Consider the following 22,096-nt stretch of genomic DNA (forward strand, 5'->3'; position numbering starts at 1 on the left):
TCTCGCCATGGTGCGCACCAGTCCAGCACGGCCGTCACTAGTACAAACAGCTGTTTGCGGTGCGTTACACGGTGAGTTTGGTGTGTCAGTGTGAAGCAGTACCTTAATTACACTACCTGATTGATGTATACACATGCAAGATGTTTTAAAGCACTTTAGGCCTGTCATTTAGCATTCAATGTGATTTCTGCCCTTAAAGCGCTGCTTTGCGTCAAATCCAGATTTTTCCCGGGGACTTTTGGCGTGTATCCCACTCCGCCATGCCCCCCTCCAGGTGTTAGACCCCTTGAAACATCTTTTCCATCACTTTTGTGGCCAGCATAATTATTTTTTTTTTTTCAAAGTTCGCATCCCCATTGAAGTCTATTGCGGTTCGCGAACTTTAACGCGAACTGAACGTTCCGCGAAAGTTCGCGAACCCGGTTCGCGAACCTAAAATCGGAGGTTCGGCCCAACTCTACCTGCTAGACCAGGAGAAAGCCGTCACCCACTACCTGTATCATTACAGTACAAGGACACAATCTGGGAGGATGGGGATGTTGTGGCCCAACAACTGGACACTGATGCGAAATGCATGCAGGGTCATGGAGCCCTTTGAGGAGGTGACCAAACTGGTGAGTCGCGATGAGGGCACCATCAGCGACTTCATCCCCTATGCCTACTTCCTGGAGCGTGCCGTGCGTAGAGTGGTGGATACAGCTGTGGAGGAGCGTGAACAAGAAGAGTTAGGGCAGCAGGATTCATTGGAGCCATTTACACACGAACCCGATGTTTCCACCGGCGGCAGCACAGAGGGGGGGGGGGAGGAGGAAGAAGAGGAGTCGTGTGGGGAAGGAGAGGAGTCAGACTCTGATGATGGTGATGATGAGGAAGGTGTTTCTGTGGAGGAGGAAGAGGCGGCGGAAGGAGAACAACCGCGGCAGCCATCACAGGGGGCTTCTGCTGCTCCACGTTCCCGTGGTATTGTTCGTGGCTGGGGGGAGGAAGAGGAGTTGCGTCCCTTCACTGAGGAAAAGCAAGAGGAGATGGAGAGTACCTCTGCATCCAGCTTTGTGCAGATGTCCTCTTTCATGTTGTCCTGCCTGTTGAGGGACCCCCGTATCAAAAAACTCAAGACGAATGACCTGTACTGGGTGGCCACGCTACTAGACCCTCGGTACAGGCACAAAGTGGCGGACCTCTTACCAACTCAACAAAAGGCGGAAAGGATGCAGCACTTGCAGAACAAGCTGTCGATGATGCTTTACAATGCGTTTAAGGGTGATGTGGCTGCACAACGCAATCAAGGTACCACTGGCAGTAACCCTCCTCCTCCCAAGTCCACGCAGGCAAGAATCAGGACGCTCCAGCGATCTCAGGGTGATGTCGGACATGTGGACGTTCTTTAGTCCAACTCCTCGCCATAGTCCTTCCGGATCCACCCTCCACCTGGACCGGCAGGTAGCCGACTACCTGGCCTTGAGTGTGGATGTAGACTCTTCGAAAAGCGACGATGAACCCTTGGACTACTGGTTGCGCAGGCTTGACCTGTGGCCAGAGCTGTCCCAATTTGCCATACAACTTCTCTCTTGCCCTGCCGCAAGCATCCTGTCAGAAAGGACCTTCAGTGCAGCTGGAGGCATAGTTACTGAGAAGAGAAGTCGCCTAAGTCACGACAGTGTTCAGTACCTGACCTTTATCAAAATGAATGAGGAATGGATCACGGAGGGCTACTGCACGACCGAAGACTAAGTCAGTCCACTCCCCACACACAGCATCTCTGCCTGCAGGCCGCTTGACTGCCTTCTCCGCCACTACCAACAGGGCCCAGGACTCTAGGCGGATTCCTGAATTTTTAAGGCCGCTGCTAGCAGCGGCCGCTACACTAATTTTTCTGGTGCGTGTACATGTGCCCATCCCCCTTCGTGATCATTACCTTGCCGCGGTGAAGGGGCTTGCGCATCACAATGAAGCAATGACCGCCGGCTATTTGAGTGTCTCGGGTGGGGGTGGCACACAAAAGATATTAAGGTCGTTGCTTCATTGTGGTCAGACCAAATTTGATCAGCTGGAAAGTCACTGTTCTGTCATTCAGCTACATCAGCCGGGCAAGCATATGGGCTGAAAAGCCACCATCACCTGCACTCTCGTCACGGTGCGCACCAGTCCAGCACGGCCGTCACTACACAAACGGCTGTTTGCAGTCACTGCATACCTTTCACTGCATCTGTGACTGCACATTATACCTGGCAGTCAGTGCATAACTTGCACTTGAATGGATACACTTTCAAACAATTTAAAAATACAACCATCTAAACTTTCAAACAATTTAAAAATACAACCATCTAAACCTTCAAACAATTTAAAAATACAACCATCTATCATTTTCAAAAAATTTAAAAAAAGGGCAAAAAAACTTGCCCTCCGTAAAACATTCTTGGCAAATGCTTTCGACTTGGTTTGTCTTCCGCTGGCTCAAGGGTCCATCTGACCACAGATGCCTGGTCGGCAAAGCACGGTCAGGGCAGCTACAGCATGGGTCTCAGCAGGCTCCCACTTCGGGCCGGAATCCAACCTTCATTCCCCGCGGTGACAATGGCAGACTTGCCCTCCATAACGGATTCCCGTTAAAGGATTTAAAGTTAGTTCATTTCAATTAGGGCCGCAAAAGGTCCTCCTGAGTCCTGTATTGTTATTTTTGGTCACTACCTCGGGGCGGGCGTGCATGCCTACCTGCTTCCCTCCTTGCCTGGATGTGTGGTGGTAGACGTTGATCAGGCTCCAACTCCGGAACGCAATACAAAAGGGAGCTCGTCCTCAGAATCAGCTGGGGGCAGTGTCCGGCGCCATGTATCGCCAGCTATGGCCAGACAGCCAACATGCCCTTCAACGTCAGCTGCTGATGCCACCGTAGCGCCATCAGCCCAGGGGGGCTCAGCGGTTTGGAAATTTTTTCACGTGTGTGTCTCAGATCGGAGCAAAGCCATCTGTTGTCTCTGCCAGCAAAAATTGAGCCGTGGAAAGGCCAACTGTCACGTAGAGACAAGTGCTTTACGAAGGCACCTGGAGAGAAGGCACAAACAGCTATGGCAAGAACACCTGAGGAAAAGAAGCACCCCTCAAAAGACAAGCAGCGGAGAACAACCGTGGCAGCCGTCACAGGGGGCTTCTGCTGCTCCACGTTCCCATGGTATTGTTCGTGGCTGGGGGGAGGAAGAATGGATACACTTTTAAACAATTTAAAAATACAACCATCTAAACTTTCAAACAATTTAAAAATACAACCATCTAAACTTTCAAACAATTTAAAAATACAACCATCTAAACTTTCAAACAATTTAAAAATACAACCATCTATCATTTTCAAAAAATTAAAAAAAAGGGCAAAAAAACTTGCCCTCCGTAAAACATTCTTGGCAAATGCTTTCGACTTGGTTTGTCTTCCGCTGGCTCAAGGGTCCATCTGACCACAGATGCCTGGTCTGCAAAGCACGGTCAGGGCAGCTACAGCATGGGTCTCAGCAGGCTCCCACTTCGGGCCGCAATCCAACCTTCATTCCCCGCGGTGACAATGGCAGACTTGCCCTCCATAACGGATTCCCGTTAAAGGATTTAAAGTTAATTCATTTCAAATACACAGCAGGGCCTCAAAAGTCCGCCTCCTGTATTGTTATTTTTGGTCACTACCTCGGGACGGGCGGGCGTGCATGCCTACCTGCTGCCCTCCTTGGATGTGTAGTGGTAGCCGTTTCTCAGGCTCCACACCGGATTCCATCCCTCATTTCCCAGCCATTACCCGGGGTCACAAATGACAGACTTGCCCGCCTCCATATGATTCTCGTGAAAGGAATGTGGTGTCATCTTTGCCCGCCATAACTGGTTCTCGTTAAAGGATTTAAAGTACATTCATTTCAAATACACAGCAGGGCCTCGAAAGTCCGCCTCCTGTATTGTTATTTTTGATCACTACCTCGGGGCGGGCGTGCATGCCTACCTGCTGCCCTCCTTGGATGTGTAGTGGTAGCCGTTTCTCAGGCTCCACACCGGATTCCATCCCTCATTTCCCGGCCATTACCCGGGGTCACAAATGACAGACTTGCCCGCCTCCATATGATTCTCGTGAAAGGAATGTGGTGTCATCTTTGCCCGCCATAACTGGTTCTCGTTAAAGGATTTAAAGTACATTCATTTCAAATACACAGCAGGGCCTCGAAAGTCCTCCTCCTGTATTGTTATTTTTGGTCACTACCTCGGGGCGGGTGGGCGTGCATGCCTGCCCGCTGCCCTCCTTGGATGTGTAGTGGTAGCCGTTGCTCAGGCTCCACACCGGATTCAAACCTCTCATTCCCCGGCCATTACCCGGGGTCACAATGGCAGACTTGCCCGTCTCCACAGGATTCTCATTGTAGCGGTACTGAACAAGTACACAGCAAGTAGAAAATGTAAATTAAAAACAAAACGTAAGCTTTTTAACAATGCCATGGAAAGTTGAGAAGGAAGTCACACATTACCTGACATCACTGAGTGAGGAAGAGCAATCACACCATGTTGCGCAGTAGTCCAGCATGGCCGTCACTACACAAACAGCTGTTTGCGGTGCGTTACACAGTGAGTTTGGTGGGTCAGTGTGAAGCAGTACTCTAATTACACTCCCTGTTTGATGTATACACATGCAAGATGTTTGAAAGCACGTTAGGCCTGCAATTTAGCATTCAATGTGATTTCTGCCCTTAAAACGCTGCTTTGCGTCACATCCAGATTTTTCACCGGGACTTTTGGCGTATATCCCACTCCGCCATGCCCCCCTCCAGGTGTTAGACCCCTTGAAACATCTTTTCCATCACTTTTGTGGCCAGCATAATTTTTTCTATTTTTCAAAGTTCGCCTCCCCATTGAAGTCTATTGCGGTTCGCAAATTTTTCCGCGAACCGAACCTTCTGCGGAAGTTCGCGAACCCGGTTCGCGAACCGAAAATCTGAGGTTCGCGACATCTCTAATTATAAGTTTCAGTTTAAAAACAGGGAAGATTAACAGTTTAAGAATTGCCGATTTCATACACATTATTTAATGATTTATAAATTGTTGAAACACTATTTGTAAACGAAATTCTACACAATATTTACAATGTTTACACCACGCGCCCTTTTTTCCCGACGCCCTTTTTTGATGTACGCTGTGTAGGGATGATCAGTCATTAGCATTGTTGTATTGATCAGAATCGCTCTTTCTCCAGGGTGAAGAAGACATACGAGGTCACCAGCTCCTTCTCTCTAGATGACAACTTCATATTTGATGCGGGAGCCGTGGCAGTTGTTAAAGGCGCAGTTCCAGTTATCACCTCCAGATCTAAGGAGTTTGGGATTGACCGCAGCACCACTTACACCTGGGATCTGACCAAGACCAATACACACAAGGTACCGTGTCTCAGTGCTGGGAGTCCTGTGCTTGTGTCCCCGGCTCTGCCATGAGGGTGGGAACAGATCCAGAACTATGATGGGGAGATGTCACAGCTGGAGGCCACATAGAATAATCATGCTGGTGGATTCTCATACGTGGCTCTGCCTCAGAAGTGGAGCTCAAAAGCATGGTGTCCCATAGCAACATGTTTATCCTCCCCACTCTTTCTTTACAAATAAACACATCATCACCTGTTTTACCAAAGATGCAGTCAAGGACACAGGGACTAGTCTGCGCCACACATGTACTATTTTATATATAGAGCAGCAGGGCTGGATGTTTATTAACCTTGGCGGTAATGACGAGCTCAGCTCGTTCATTTACATCGCGGTGGATTGCTCAGCCCCTGGAGGGTCTTTTTCCACCAAATTTTCGGAGGGGGTGTAGCTAGCACTTTGCTACCTACATCACCCCTCCAATCGCCACCGGCCCACTCTGATCCCCCCGATCGTGCTGTTTTATACATACCCCCCGGAGCCCGCGTCGGCGCAGCCTCTCCATTGCCTCCATAGCCTTCAGGGGTGGCGGCGATCGGAACTGCGCATGATGTCATGCCCGATCGTCGCCATAGCAATGCCTGAAGCTATGGCGGAAGTCTCGGCCATCGCGGGATCGCGGCCAGGTAAATATCGCCTGCGGGGAGCGGAGGGAGGGGACAGTGCTGAGGGACTTGGGGGGAAAGTATAGCTAGCCTAGTGCTAGCTACACCAACTTAGACACCTTTTTTTTAAAAGAAGCCACCCGCGGCCGCATGGCCGCAATTAATTGAACATCAGGGTGGTTAATTTTGAGAGCCCATGGGCACCCTGAACTACATCCTGCACAGTAGCTGCATATCCTGATATGAATATGCGTTGGCATGGCGGACTGCACCGCAGGTGTGCTGGCTGTCACTTCTCCTCCTCGCCCCCTTCCTTCCTCTACCTGCCCATGCTCACCATCCTGGAGTGGAACTGATGTCACCACTCCCTGAGCAAAGAGAGCTGGATACTACATGGGACTACTCATCCAACTCTCTAAGCTCCCTCTCCATGGTAACCAGCTATCTCCGCTCATGTAGCATAGAGAGCTAGATGGGTAGGTTCAAAGGTGGCAAGTGTGAGCCCATTACAGCTTCCTCTTGGCTCCCAACTCTTTGGGAACCCAGTCCTTACATCCCTCTTACTTCCTCATTTGCCCCATTTTCAGGACTGATGTACAGATATATGTTAATATATGTATTGTTAGATGAATTTGCAGATGAAGGAGGTATAAATTGAGAACTGCAGGAAGCCCAGAACAGAGCCCTGGGGGACTGTGACCGAGAGGGGGGTGGGAGTTGAGGAGGAACCATAGAAAGAAGTTATGAAGGTGATCAGAGAGGTGTGAGGAGATCCAGGCAAGGGCACTGTCGCAAATCCTTAAGGACTGTAGGGATTGGAGGAGGAGGGGATGGTCAACTGTATCAAACGCTGAGGAAAGGTCAAGGAGTAGCAGGATGGAGTAGTTGCCTTCAGCTTTGGCAAGGGTAAGGTCATTTTCTACCTTGACAAGAGCTGTTTCTGCTGAGTGGGCAGGACTGGAATCCAGATTTTAGGGGTCGAGTAGGGAGTTGGTGCTGCGGTTGTGCGGGATGGGTCTGTGGACCAGGCGTCCAAGGTGCTTTGAGTCAAAAGGGAGGCTGGAGAATGGGCGGTATTTGGAGGGTAGGGTTTTTTTAGCAGGCGAAGTACCTTGGCCTCTTTAAAAGCTGAGGGGAAGGTGCTGGTGGAGAGGGAGAGGTTGAACAAAGAGGTGAGGACCGGGGCCAGTGGTTATTATAATCAATATGGGAGATTAGATTGGTAATTTTATGGCTACTCCAGAAATTCCATTAGAAAAAAAAAGTATATAAATATATAATTTACAGTAGGTATTTATACTGTTCTATCCTCACTTTAGTCTTGCAGCATCCCTAATTATCACTTTCTGGTGTTCCAGGTGGAATTGTCCAAATCGTTCCCGGCATGGGTCCCCCCTCGAAAAGCAGTGAAGGAAAAGTTCATTGTGCAGAAAGCTGTGGTTGAGGTTCCTTTCCATGCCAACATCACCACACACTTCAATTTCACCACTACGATATCCGGGGTGTGGAAAGGGGCTTGCTACTTTGACCTGCATGTGGAAACGGTTGATGTCTGATTGGATAGAGCAGTCCAGTCCCCATGTACCACCCCTTCCTGTAACCATAGAGAGCATACTGTACTCTGATCCCCATATACTGCATGTACCACCCCTTCCTGTAACCATAGAGAGCATACTGCATGTACCACTCCTTCCTGTAACCATAGAGAGCATACTGCATGTACCACCCCTTCCTGTAACCATAGAGAGCATACTGCATGTACCACCCCTTCCTGTAACCATAGAGAGCATACTGCATATACCACCCCTTCCTGTAACCATAGAGAGCATACTGCATGTACCACCCCTTTCTGAAACCATAGAGAGCATACAGTACTCTGATTTCCATATACTGCATGTATCACCCCTTCCTGTAACCATAGAGAGCACACTGCATATACCACCCCTTCCTGTAACCATAGAGAGCATACAGTACTCTGATTTCCATATACTGCATGTATCACCCCTTCCTGTAACCATAGAGAGCATACTGCATATACCGCCCCTTCCTGTAACCATAGTGAGCATACTGCATGTACCACCCCTTTCTGAAACCATAGAGAACATACAGTACTCTGATTTCCATATACTGCATGTATCACCCCTTCCTGTAACCATAGAGAGCACACTGCATGTAACACCCCTTCCTGTAACCATAGAGAGCATACTGCATATACCACCCCTTCCTGTAACTATAGAGAGCATACTGCATGTACCACCCCTTTCTGAAACCATAGAGAGCATACTGCATGTACCACTCCTTTCTGAAACCATAGAGAACATACAGTACTCTGATTTCCATATACTGCATGTATCACCCCTTCCTGTAACCATAGAGAGCATACTGCATGTACCACCCCTTCCTGTAACCATAGAGAGCATACTGCATGTACCACCCCTTCCTGTAACCATAGAGAGCATACTGTTTGGAAACCCCTTGTGGATGAGAGAAATTCCAGGAGAATGGCCAAACAAGTTCAAGCTGAGAGAGAGGCTATGGTACCATAGACAATTATTCATTTCAATATAGGGAATCAGAAAAACATCCAAAATCATTACACATCAAAGCACGTCAAGTTCCCCTCTTGTCAGCTAAGAAAAGCAAGCTGAGATTGCGGTGGGCACAGGATCACCAATACTGGACAGCTGAAGACTGGGATAGTATAGCCTGGTCTCACCAATCTCCTGCACTCTCTCCCTTTGGTGTCTTGTAAAATGCTGCATGTTTTGTTAACCACTTTGCATTCTTGTTTTTTTACATACATCCCGGGACTTCCTCCAGCCTAAATGCTACATTTGCAATCCTCTTCCTCCTCCTGGATCCTCTGCTATGGCTCCTAGTAACATCGGTTAGTGATGCTCAAATACCCCTTTTTAAAATTCGAGTTTGGTCGAATTCGAATAGTAAATTATTCGAGGTCAGTCGAATATTCGAGTCGAATAATTTTTACTATTCGATTCGACCTCGGACTTCGAGCTCACTATTCGAGTCGGTATTCGAGCTCACTATTCGAGCTGACTATTCGAATTGGCCTTAAATAGCTTCCAACACTTGTTTTGAGGGTGAATGATGCAAGAAACATCTTTTTTTCCAAGTAACAACAGCAAGTGATTATGTGGGGATGTTCCTTTAAAAAAAAATGTGGAAAGAGAAGTTGTGTCCTTAATTTTGTTCAGTAGTGTTACTGTATATACTTGTTCTTCTTCTTCTTTATCTTTCTTCTTCTTCTTCTCGATCTTCTTCTTCTATATCTTCTTCTTCTTCTTCTATATTGTCTTCTTCATCATCTTCTTCTTCTTCATCTTCTTCTTCTTCTTCTTCTTCTTCTTCATCTTCTTCATCTTCTTCTTCTTCATCTTCTTCTTCTTCATCTTCATCTTCATCTTCTTCTTCTTCTTTTTCTTCTTCATCATCATCTTCTTCTTCTTCTTCTTTTTCTTCTTCATCATCATCTTCTTCTTCTTCTTCTTCTTCTTCTTCATCTTCTTCATCTTCTTCATCATCTTCTTCATCTTCTTCTTCTTCTTCTTCATCTTCTTCTTCTTCTTCATCTTCTTCTTCTTCATCTTCTTCATCTTCTTCATCTTCTTCTTCTTTTTCATCTTCTTCTTCATCATCTTCTTCATCTTCTTCTTCATCTTCTTCTTCATCTTCATCTTCTCCTTCTCCTTCTTTTTCAATATCGACTTCTTCTTCTTCACGTATTTCTCTTTTCAATTTTTTTTTAAAGAAATGCAGCTATTTTTGAGCGTAACAAATAGCTGGTGGGCGCATGCATGTTGGAAGCGCCATTGTATGTGCTCCCTGGCAGTGGAAACACAAAGACAGCAGGAGGTAAATTCAGCAGCAGGAGGAGGAGGATGAGTGTGTGGCAGCAGGCAGTCAATGAGGCAGGCAGCTCGCCGTGACATAATAGCCCTGGTACCTAGCGGTGATACCAGGGCTGTAAATAAACACAACAGGAGGTCCCAGACAGCGGTCGTGCAGCCCACATTGTGTCCAATACACAACTGGGACAACACAGTTTTCAACCCGGGCACCTCAGAAAAATTAAACCTTTTTTTTTTTTTTTAATGGTTTGTTTGGTTTTGGTTTTGCAACCAATATAGCTATTGTTTGACGTAATAGCTGGTGGCAGAGTGGCAGCAGAAGGTAATTCTGTGTACCCTGGCAGTGGGAAACACAGACAGACAGCAGCAGCAGGAGGAGGAATGGAGGAGTAGGCGAGCAGCTATTGTTTGACGTAATAGCTGGTGGCAGAGTGGCAGCAGACGGTAAATCATCTGTGTACCCTGGCAGTGGGAAGCACAGACAGACAGCAGCAGCAGCAGCAGGAGGAGGTATGGAGGAGCAGTGTGAGTGTGGCAGCAGGTAGGCAGCGTGACATAATAGCCCTGGTACCTAGCGGTGATACCAGGGCTGTAAATAAACACAACAGGAGGTCCCAGACAGCGGTCGTGCAGCCCACATTGTGTCCAATACACAACTGGGACAACACAGTTTTCATTCCGGGCACCTCAGAAAAATTAAACCTTTTTTTTTTTTTTATGGTTTTTTGGTTTTTGGTTTTGCAACCAATATAGCTATTGTTTGACGTAATAGCTGGTGGCAGAGTGGCAGCAGAAGAAGGTAATTCTGTGTACCCTGGCAGTGGGAAACACAGACAGACAGCAACAGCAGCAGGAGGAATGGAGGAGTAATGTGAGCAGCTATTGTTTGACGTAATAGCTGGTGGCAGAGTGGCAGCAGAAGGTAAATCATCTGTGTAGTGTACCCTGGCAGTGGGAAACACAGACAGACAGCAGCAGCAGCAGCAGGAGGAGGTATGGAGGAGTAGTGTGAGTGTGGCAGCAGGTAGGCAGCGTGACATAATAGCCCTGGTACCTAGCGGTGATACCAGGGCTGTAAATAAACACAACAGGAGGTCCCAGACAGCGGTCGTGCAGCCCACATTGTGTCCAATACACAACTGGGACAACACAGTTTTCAACCCGGGCACCTCAGAAAAATTAAACCTTTTTTTTTTTTTTATGGTTTTTTGGTTTTTGGTTTTGCAACCAATATAGCTATTGTTTGACGTAATAGCTGGTGGCAGAGTGGCAGCAGAAGAAGGTAATTCTGTGTACCCTGGCAGTGGGAAACACAGACAGACAGCAGAAGGGCAGTACACAGCAGCCCACTGTAGGTGTAAAATGTGTAGCTGCAGGCGACGTAATAGTCAAAGTGAACCAGGCTGGCTTAGTGAGCAGGAGCCAGGAGGTGGTAAAGGGTGGTAAGGCACATTAACGATGGTTCCGGCAGCCAGTTCATGTCCCCCTCTCGCCGACAACAGGGGCCAGGAACTCGCCTTCCACCCACGCCTGGTTCATCTTGAGAAACGTCAGTCTGTCCACAGACTTGTGAGACAGACGTGAGCGTTTCTCGGTGACCACGCCACCAGCTGCACTGAAGCAGCGCTCGGACAGCACGCTGGAAGGGGGGCAGGACAGCACTTCCAGGGCGTACTGCGCCAGCTCGCTCCAGATCTCCATGCGCTTGACCCAATACTCCATGGGATCAACAGGGGCATCGCTGTCAAGCCCGCTGTACGACCCCATGTAGTCAGCCACCATGCGGGTCAGGCGCTGGCTGTGACCGGAGGAGGATGCTGCTGCATGCATCTCCTCTCTAGTCACTGCTGCCGGAGCCTCTACAGTCCTGTAGAGCTCGTGGCTGAGAGACAGCAGGTCTGTGGGGCGCTTGCTGCTGCTGGATGCAGGCACCTGCTGCTGCCTCTGTGCTCGCTGCTGGACAGTGGGGGTGGAAGGCTGGGGGAAGGCTTCCTCCAAGCGCTCAACAAGGGCCTGCTGCAAGCTCCTTATTTGTTGCGCTGGGTCTCCTCCTGCAGGCGGCAGGAACTGGCTCAACTTCCCCTTGAGGCGTGGGTCCAACATCATGCTGATCCAGATGTCCTCCCTCTGCTTCATCTGGATCACCCTGGGGTCCCTGCGCAGGCACGTCAGCATGTGCGCTGCCATTGGGAAGAGGCGGGCCACGCTGTGCTGATCCCCCTCATCAGCAGCCAGGTCAGGGACCTCCACCAAGTCCTCCTCCTCCTCCCCCTCAGAGGTGGACTGCGCAGCTGGTTGCCGCTCCTGCTGGTCCAAGGCTGCCGCTCCCTGTTCCAGCAAAGCATCGAGGGCCCTGTTCAGCAGAGAAACCAGGGGCACCCACTCGCAGACCATAGCATGGTCCCTGCTCACCATGTTTGTGGCCTGCAGGAAGGGAGCCAGCACAAAGCACACCTGCTGCATGTGCCTCCAGTCATCATCGGGGACGATGGACGGGATGTTGCTGGTCTTGTCCCTTCTCTGAGCTGCGGAAACAGTGGCCAGGGCAAGGTACTGTTTGACAGCGTGCCTCTGTTCAACCAGACGCTCCAACATCGCCAGGGTGGAGTTCCAGCGAGTCGGAACGTCAAGGATCAGCCGATGGCGTGGCAGATCCAGCTCCTTTTGCACGTCTTCCAGGCTCGCACAGGCTGCAGCCGAGCGCCGGAAGTGACGCACAACATTCCTTGCCGTTTCCAGCAGTTCGCCCATCCCCTGGTAGGTGCGCAGGAACTTCTGCACCACCAGGTTCAGTACGTGGGCAAGACAGGGGATGTGGGTCAGGTTTCCCCTGTCTATTGCGGCAACCAGATTGGCCCCATTGTCGGCCACCACCTCTCCGACTCTGAGGCCTCTGGGGGTCAGCCAAATCCTCTCCTGCTCCTGGAGTTTGGCCAACACATGGGTTGCCGTCAGCTTGGTCTTCCCAAGGCTGACCAAGTGCAGCAGCGCTTGGCAGTGGCGGGCCTTCACGCTGCTGCTGAGGCGGGGGGTTTGGCCAGGTGTGCCGGAGGATGGCAGAGGATCGGAGGAACCTGCTGCAGTTCCCCTGACCCTGCGGGGTGGCACCACCCACTGTGTTGCTGCTGCTGCTGTGCCCGCTGCTGCTCTCCCATCCTCACCCCCTTCCACCAAGCTGACCCAGTGGACAGTGAAGGACAGGTAGCGGCCTGTCCCGAAGCGGCTGCTCCAGGAGTCCATGGTGACGTGGACCCTTTCACCAACCGCGTGCTCCAGCCCTCGCTCCACATTGGCCATCACAAAGCGGTGCAGTGCAGGAATGGCCTTGCGGGCAAAGAAGTGTCTGCTGGGGAGCTGCCAGTCTGGGGCTGCGCAAGCAAGCAGCGCACGAATGTCGCTCCCCTCCTGCACGAGCGTGTACGGCAGGAGTTGGGAGCACATGGCCCGTGCCAGCAAGCCGTTCAGCTGCCGCACGCGATGGCTGCTGGGAGGCAGAGCCCTAACCACCCCCTGGAAGGACTCGCTCAAAAGGCTCTGGCGTGGCCTTTTGCTGACACGGGAATCAGCAGACACAGCAGAGGAGGCCACTGAGGACTGGCTGCCAGAACAGGCCTCAGTGTCGGCGGCAGGAGTTGCAGAGGGGGGAGGAGCAGTGCGTTTCCGCACTCCTGCTGGTGCTGCTGGAGGAGCATGAGGGCGGGTGGCTGCTGTTGCTGCTGCTGCTGCTGAAGGCTGTGCAGTGATGGGTGTGGTGCCACTGCCAGCACCAGATGCCTTCAGCCTCTGGAACTCCTCATGCTGGTGGAAATGTTTAGCCGCAAGGTGGTTGATGAGCGAGCTGGTGCAGAACTTTAAGGGGTCTGCACCTCTGCTCAACTTCCGCTGACAGTGGTTGCAAGTGGCGTACTTGCTGTACACAGTGGGCATGGTGAAATATCGCCAGATTGGTGACTTAAACATCCCCCTACGGCATGGAAGCGCTGCTGCCTGTCTCCCTGTGGTGGTTGGGGGGGGGGGGGGGGGGCTTGGGTGCGGCTGGTGGTGGTACTGGCAGATGCTGCTGCTGCTGCTGCTGAGCCTGAGACACCAGCAGGCTGTGGGACCTGCCTACTGCTGCTGCCAATGCTTGCAATGATGCGCCTCCTTGCAAGGCCCACAAGAGCATCCTCCTCCTCCTCCTCAGAGCTGCTGAGGACGACATCCCCTGGAGGTGGTGGCACCCAGTCTCTGTCTGTCACCGGGTCATCATCATCCTCCCCCTCCTGAAACATGTCCTGCTGGGATGAGGACCCCCCAAACTCCTCTCCTGATGCATGGATGGGCTGCTTGACTGTCGCCACAGTCTTGCTGTCCAATCCCTCATCCCCCAAAGTGCCCATCAGCATCTCCTCCTCAAAATCGCCAACAACAGCAGACAATTGACTCATGATGCCTGGGGTCAAAAGACTGCTGAATGACAGGTCGCCAACTGACGGTAAACTGGCCTCCTCCCCAGGCCCTGCTGGGCGGCTGCTGCGAACAGGGGTGGTGGTGGTGGTGAGGGTGGAGGCCTCGGATGCAGAGCTGATGGCGGGCTGCTCATCCTCCGTCATGAGTTGCACCACAGTGTCTGCATCCTTTTCCTCAATGGGACGTTTCCGACCCGGCTGGAGGAAAATGGGAGCAGGTGCTACACGCTGCTGCTGCTGTGTCTCTGCAGCGTGAGTTGCAGATGCTCCTGCTGGGCGGCGCCCAAGGCGTCCACGGCCAGTGGCTATGGGAGGAATGTTAGCCACTGACGCTGCTGCTGCTGCTGCGGAACTGTGCATGGTGGCGCGCCCGCGGCCGCGGCTTGCCACAATGCTGCTCCCTCTCCTCCTGATTCCCTTGCTGCCCTTCCCCTTGCCCAAACCGCGCTGGCTGCCACTTCCAGACATCTTAAATGTTTTGGGCGTATAGACAAAAGTTTTGTAAAAGGGCGGGTGAAAAGTGGGGTACTTTAATGGAGTGGGTTGGTTGGTGAGGTGACTGAGTGAGTGTCCCCTACTAGTACAGTAAGTAAGTAGTAACAGTCAGGAAGTACAACTAGCAGTTACAATAATCAGTAGTAATCACAAGTAAATTTAGTGTGTGTACACTCAGACAGTGAGTGCACGCACGCAGGAGCTAGTAGCCTATGGACAGTGACTGAGTGTCCTAGACTCCTAGTACAGTAAGAGTAAGTAGTAACAGTAAGTAGAACTAACTAATTACGATAATCAATCAGCGATCAGAAGGAAATAGAGTGTGTGTTGTGTGTGTACACTCAGACAGTGAGTGCACGCACGCAGGAGCTAGTAGCCTATGAACACAGTGACTGAGTGTCCTAGACTCCTAGTACAGTAAGAGTAAGTAGTAACAGTAAGTAGAACTAACTAATTACGATAATCAATCAGCGATCAGAAGGAAATAGAGTGTGTGTTGTGTGTGTACACTCAGACAGTGAGTGCACGCACGCAGGAGCTAGTAGCCTATGAACACAGTGACTGAGTGTCCTAGACTCCTAGTACAGTAAGAGTAAGTAGTAACAGTAAGTAGAACTAACTAATTACAATAATCAATCAGCGATCAGAAGGAAATGGAGTGTGGGTGTGTGTACACTCAGACAGTGAGTGCACGCACGCAGGAGCTAGTAGCCTATGAACACAGTGACTGAGTGTCCTAGACTCCTAGTACAGTAAGAGTAAGTAGTAACAGTAAGTAGAACTAACTAATTACAATAATCAATCAGCGATCAGAAGGAAATGGAGTGTGGGTGTGTGTACACTCAGACAGTGAGTGCACGCACGTAGGAGCTAGTAGCCTATGAACACAGTGACTGAGTGTCCTAGACTCCTAGTACAGTAAGAGTAAGTAGTAACAGTAAGTAGAACTAACTAATTACAATAATCAATCAGCGATCAGAAGGAAATAGAGTGTGGGTGGTGTGTGTACACTCAGACAGTGAGTGACCGCACGCAGGAGCTAGTAGCCTATGGACAGTGACTGAGTGTCCTAGACTCCTAGTACAGTAAGAGTAAGTAGTAACAGTAAGTACAACTAACTAATTACGATAATCAATCAGCGATCAGAAGGAAATGGAGTGTGGGTGTGTGTACACTCAGACAGTGAGTGCACGCACGCAGGAGCTAGTAGCCTATGGACAGTGACTGAGTGTCCTAGACTCCTAGTACAGTAAGAGTAAGTAGTAACAGTAAGTAGAACTAACTAATTACGATAATCAATCAGCGATCAGAAGGAAATAGAGTGTGTGTTGTGTGTGTACACTCAGACAGTGAGTGCACGCACGCAGGAGCTAGTAGCCTATGAACACAGTGACTGAGTGTCCTAGACTCCTAGTACAGTAAGAGTAAGTAGTAACAGTAAGTAGAACTAACTAATTACAATAATCAATCAGCGATCAGAAGGAAATGGAGTGTGGGTGTGTGTACACTCAGACAGTGAGTGCACGCACGCAGGAGCTAGTAGCCTATGAACACAGTGACTGAGTGTCCTAGACTCCTAGTACAGTAAGAGTAAGTAGTAACAGTAAGTAGAACTAACTAATTACAATAATCAATCAGCGATCAGAAGGAAATAGAGTGTGGGTGGTGTGTGTACACTCAGACAGTGAGTGCACGCACGCAGGAGCTAGTAGCCTATGAACACAGTGACTGAGTGTCCTAGACTCCTAGTACAGTAAGAGTAAGTAGTAACAGTAAGTAGAACTAACTAATTACAATAATCAATCAGCGATCAGAAGGAAATGGAGTGTGGGTGTGTGTACACTCAGACAGTGAGTGCACGCACGCAGGAGCTAGTAGCCTATGAACACAGTGACTGAGTGTCCTAGACTCCTAGTACAGTAAGAGTAAGTAGTAACAGTAAGTAGAACTAACTAATTACAATAATCAATCAGCGATCAGAAGGAAATAGAGTGTGGGTGGTGTGTGTACACTCAGACAGTGAGTGACCGCACGCAGGAGCTAGTAGCCTATGGACAGTGACTGAGTGTCCTAGACTCCTAGTACAGTAAGAGTAAGTAGTAACAGTAAGTACAACTAACTAATTACGATAATCAATCAGCGATCAGAAGGAAATGGAGTGTGGGTGTGTGTACACTCAGACAGTGAGTGCACGCACGCAGGAGCTAGTAGCCTATGGACAGTGACTGAGTGTCCTAGACTCCTAGTACAGTAAGAGTAAGTAGTAACAGTAAGTAAAACTAACTAATTACGATAATCAATCAGCGATCAGAAGGAAATAGAGTGTGTGTTGTGTGTGTACACTCAGACAGTGAGTGCAGTGCGCACACGCAGGAGCTAGTAGCCTATATGAACAGTGACAGTGAGTGTCCCTACGGGTACAGTAAGAGTAAGTAGTAAGTAAGTACAACTAACTAACAATAATCTATCAGTAATCAGAAGGAAATAGAGTGTGTGTACACACAGACAGTGAGTGAGTGCACACACGCAGGAGCTAGCTAGTAGCCTATAAACAGTGACAGTCAGTGAGTGTCCTACTCCTAGTACAGTATAACTACAATACTATTAGTAAAGGACAGCAGAAATACTGGTATAGATGAGAGAAATAAACAGAGGACAGCTGCCCACAGAGGCAAGGCCCCCCTGAGGCCTAAACCTGTAAGCTTGCAGCAGCTGCCTGTCTCTAATGTAACACACAAGCTACTAACTAAAATACAATGTCTATCTAACTAACAACAATATAGGTGTATATGGCAGGTGTAGGTGAGCAAAAACGCTAGGTAAATGATCACAATAGAGCACTTGCTAAGCCAAAGCACAAAGGAGCAACTCTCTCTCTGTACAAGTCTCAGGCAAGCATGGAGAAACGGAACATGGCGGCCGCTATTTATAGGGTAGGGGCTGGCCAGGGTCCCCCTCTGTGATTGGCTGCCGTCAGAGGGCCTGGGAGCCCTCTGATTGGCTCTAAGGACATCAATCTGGGCTATGACGCTATTCGAGCTCGGTACCGAGCTCGAATAGCGCCGGGTTGCTCGAATAGCTCGAATAGTGAATGGGCTATTCGAGTGTACTCGGATAGCCCATTCGAATAGCTCCAGCTATTCGGAGCTCGAATACCGAGCTCGAATAGCTGAAAAAGAGCTCGAATATTCGAGCTACTCGAATATTCGAGCTCTGCTGAGCACCACTGACATCGGTTAGTCAGGGCCAGTCAGCTCAGGTGAAGTACGGCCGTGTGCGCTCCCGCATTGCGCTTCTGCGGCCAGCAGATCAGGCCGAAGGGGGTTGGAGGAAGCCCCGGTATGTATTAATTTTTTTAGTTTCATCTCAGGTTCTCTCAGGGGAGGACTGGGACCTTTCAGCCTGGGGGGGGGGGGGGGAACACAAACTAGAGGCCCGTTTCCATGGCAGCCCCAGCCCAAATGACGTCAGACACGCACCCCACATGCTACATGCTGGTAGTCATGTGGGGTGCACAGGCACCGGGGGTCACATATTACATTTGGAGGGATGACAGCAAGGGGTTTCCGTTGTGTTCGTCGTTCGTGGTTATCGCACGTCGTTACCGCTGCGCACCAAATCAACCACATTGGCCTGAGATTTCCCAGCATCTCAGATTCAACCAATTTCCAACCAAAATCAGTCAAATTGTCAATTGGGCATGCTTGTGGCGGCACCGATTTTCACCCAATCCGATAGTAATTATCAAAACAGTTGGTAGATCTCCGAGACAACAGATGTATTGCCATATTAATTCCCCAAGACTCTCTCCCCCCCCACACACACACACACTTATGTCAATAGAGGTACTGTCCTCTACTACTGTGAAAGCAGACAGTTTTTTTTTTCTATGGACCCTGCAGGCAAGCCTCTGCTCTGCATCTTGCTGTGTACATTTACCAGCTTACCCGTCTTCTAATTGCTCCATAATTGCACCTTTATTTCTCTCAGCCAGCCTAAATTTTCACATTGCCTTATACAAAAACCTGAATGCAGCAGGCACTGTACCAGCCCTAAATCATTAAATGAGAGGCAGCCTGGGGGGAAATCTCCCCCTTTCCCCCCTGGCCAGTCCTCCCCTGGGTTCTCTTTAAGAATCCTGTGAATTTTGGAATATAAGCTGTGTCACTATTGATACAACAACAACTTTATTACCTGCAGTGTAAGTGACACATATTTTGTTTTTGTTTTTTCAGGACAATCTAGGCTTTCTTGGGGTAATATTGTTTTCCAAGTATAAATTCATTTTCACAAATCATAAATCTTGGGGCCACCCAGCAAAACTTTAACGGGCATCCCAGTGTCCACACCTTTCTCTTGCCTACCCCGGGTGACCCTCACAGCCTGGGGGCCATCTTGCTGGCAGTGGTGTAGCTAGAGGCTATGGGTCCATCAGATTGAGGTACTCGTGAGCGATGCCACCTGCCCCTACCCGATGGGTATTAGTAGACTGGGCAATCTACATTTCCATGCAATGTGCACTGGGCATAGTCCATGGGCACTGAGACAAAGTCAGAGGGTGGAGACAGGGGCGTAGCAATAGGGGTTGCAGAGGTAGCCACCGCATCGGGGCCCTCGGGCCAGGCACATACCCATGTCTATCTCATCATGTCACTTCGGGTATCCACTTAAGGACCAGGGGATTTTCCTATGATCGGTGCTGCGTGGGCTCTCCAGCCTGCAGCACAGATCAGGATTGAGCCAGGGCAACCAGACTTCCCCCCCTTTTTTCCCCACTAGGGGGATGTCCTGCTGGGGGGGGGGGTCTGATCGCCGCCGGCTATTTCTGCTTAGCGGGGGGCTCCTCAAAGCTCCCCTCCGCAGCGATTTCCGCCCTCTTTGCCCTTACCTGCCTCTCCCGCAGGCTATGGGCTGCGCAGGACGGATATCCGTCCTGCGCCGTCTAGGATAGATTTCAGCCTATCAGATGCCGGCGATCCCTGGCCAATCAGAGGCCGGGGATCGCCGATCTGCTTTATGGCGCTGCTGCCGTATGATGTAAACAGCGGGGATTTCTTCCCAGGGTGTTTACATTTCACGTGCGAGCCGCGATCGGTAGCTCGCAGGCTGTTCACGGAGACACTCTCCGTGAACTGACATGGAGAGGCCGCTCGTATGAGCGGCAGTTTCCATGTAATACCACTTACGACCTGCCGACGCCTATCGGCGTTAGGCGGTCGTTAACTCTGTCACAAATGAAGGAGGAGCAGCTACCCCAGGGGCGTAGCAATAGGGGGTGCAGAGGTTGTGATCACATCGGGGCCCTTGGGCTAGAGGGGCCCCAAAGGGCCCTCCCTCAACAACAGTATTAGCTCTTTATTGGTCATGTGCTCATAATAATCACTTCTATAGATACTTTGGATAGTGGTAATCAGTAACAAGCTGCTCCCCATCCCTTTCTTGCACCTCTGACACTGTAGTTGCCATGGCCAGGGATTGCTATGTATAGAGTGCTTGGGGGTAATCAGTAACAAGCTGTTCCCCCTCCCCTTCTTGCACCTCTGACACTGTAGTTGCCATTGGCAGGGATTGCTATGTATAGAGTGCTTGGGGATAATCAGTAACAAGCTGCTCCCCATCCTCTTCTTGCACCTCTGACACTGTAGTTGTCATTGGCAGGGATTGCTGTGTATAGAGTGCTTGGGGGTAATCAGTAACAAGCTGTTCCCCCTCCCCTTCTTGCTCCTCTGACACTGTAGTTGCCATTGGCAGGGATTGCTGTGTATAGAGTGCTTGGGGGTAATCAGTAACAAGCTGTTCCCCCTCCCCTTCTTGCTCCTCTGACACTGTAGTTGCCATTGGCAGGGATTGCTGTGTATAGAGTGCTTGGGGGTAATCAGTAACAAGCTGTTCCCCCTCCCCTTCTTGCTCCTCTGACACTGTAGTTGCCATTGGCAGGGATTGCTATGTATAGAGTGCTTGGGGGTAATCAGTAACAAGCTGTTCCCCATCCCCTTCTTGCACCTCTGACACTGTAGTTGCCATTGGCAGGGATTGCTATGTATAGAGTGCTTGGGGGTAATCAGTAACAAGCTGTTCCCCATCCCCTTCTTGCACCTCTGACACTGTAGTTGCCATTGGCAGGGATTGCTATGTATAGAGTGCTTGGGGGTAATCAGTAACAAGCTGTTCCCCATCCCCTTCTTGTACCTCTGACACTGTAGTTGCCATTGGCAGGGATTGCTATGTATAGAGTGCTTGGGGGTAATCAGTAACAAGCTGCTCCCCATCCCCTTCTTGCACCTCTGACACTGTAGTTGCCATTGGCAGGGATTGCTATGTATAGAGTGCTTGGGGGTAATCAGTAACAAGCTGCTCCCCATCCCCTTCTTGCACCTCTGACACTGTAGTTGCCATTGGCAGGGATTGCTATGTATAGAGTGCTTGGGGGTAATCAGTAACAAGCTGTTCCCCATCCCCTTCTTGCACCTCTGACACTGTAGTTGCCATTGGCAGGGATTGCTATGTATAGAGTGCTTGGGGATAATCAGTAACAAGCTGCTCCCCATCCCCTTCTTGCTCCTCTGACACTGTAGTTGCCATTGGCAGGGATTGCTATGTATAGAGTGCTTGGGGGTAATCAGTAACAAGCTGCTCCCCATCCCCTTCTTGCACCTCTGACACTGTAGTTGCCATTGGCAGGGATTGCTATGTATAGAGTGCTTGGGGGTAATCAGCAACAAGCTGCTCCCCGTCCCCTTCTTGCTCCTCTGACACTGTAGTTGCCATTGGCAGGGATTGCTATGTATAGAGTGCTTGGGGGTAATCAGTAACAAGCTGTTCCCCATCCCCTTCTTGCACCTCTGACACTGTAGTTGCCATTGGCAGGGATTGCTATGTATAGAGTGCTTGGGGGTAATCAGTAACAAGCTGCTCCCCATCCCCTTCTTGCACCTCTGACACTGTAGTTGCCATTGGCAGGGATTGCTATGTATAGAGTGCTTGGGGGTAATCAGTAACAAGCTGCTCCCCGTCCCCTTCTTGCTCCTCTGACACTGTAGTTGCCATTGGCAGGGATTGCTATGTATAGAGTGCTTGGGGGTAATCAGTAACAAGCTGCTCCCCATCCCCTTCTTGCACCTCTGACACTGTAGTTGCCATTGGCAGGGATTGCTATGTATAGAGTGCTTGGGGATAATCAGTAACAAGCTGCTCCCCATCCCCTTCTTGCACCTCTGACACTGTAGTTGCCATTGGCAGGGATTGCT

General features: G+C 50.0%; 1 protein-coding gene across 1 annotated transcript in view; it reads left to right on the plus strand.

Moving 5' to 3' along the window:
• The window catches only part of LOC137520863 (tachylectin-2-like), a 77,738-nt gene that overhangs the window by 16,661 nt on the left and 38,981 nt on the right, over positions 1-22,096 (plus strand). Inside the window, exons 3-4 of the mRNA XM_068239779.1 lie at positions 5,213-5,393; positions 7,396-7,539. Coding sequence (XP_068095880.1) covers positions 5,213-5,393; positions 7,396-7,539 — 325 coding nt within the window. The remainder of the gene's footprint in view (positions 1-5,212; positions 5,394-7,395; positions 7,540-22,096) is intronic.

Source organism: Hyperolius riggenbachi, chromosome 1 (genome assembly GCF_040937935.1).
Source record: "Hyperolius riggenbachi isolate aHypRig1 chromosome 1, aHypRig1.pri, whole genome shotgun sequence".
NCBI lineage: Eukaryota > Metazoa > Chordata > Amphibia > Anura > Hyperoliidae > Hyperolius > Hyperolius riggenbachi.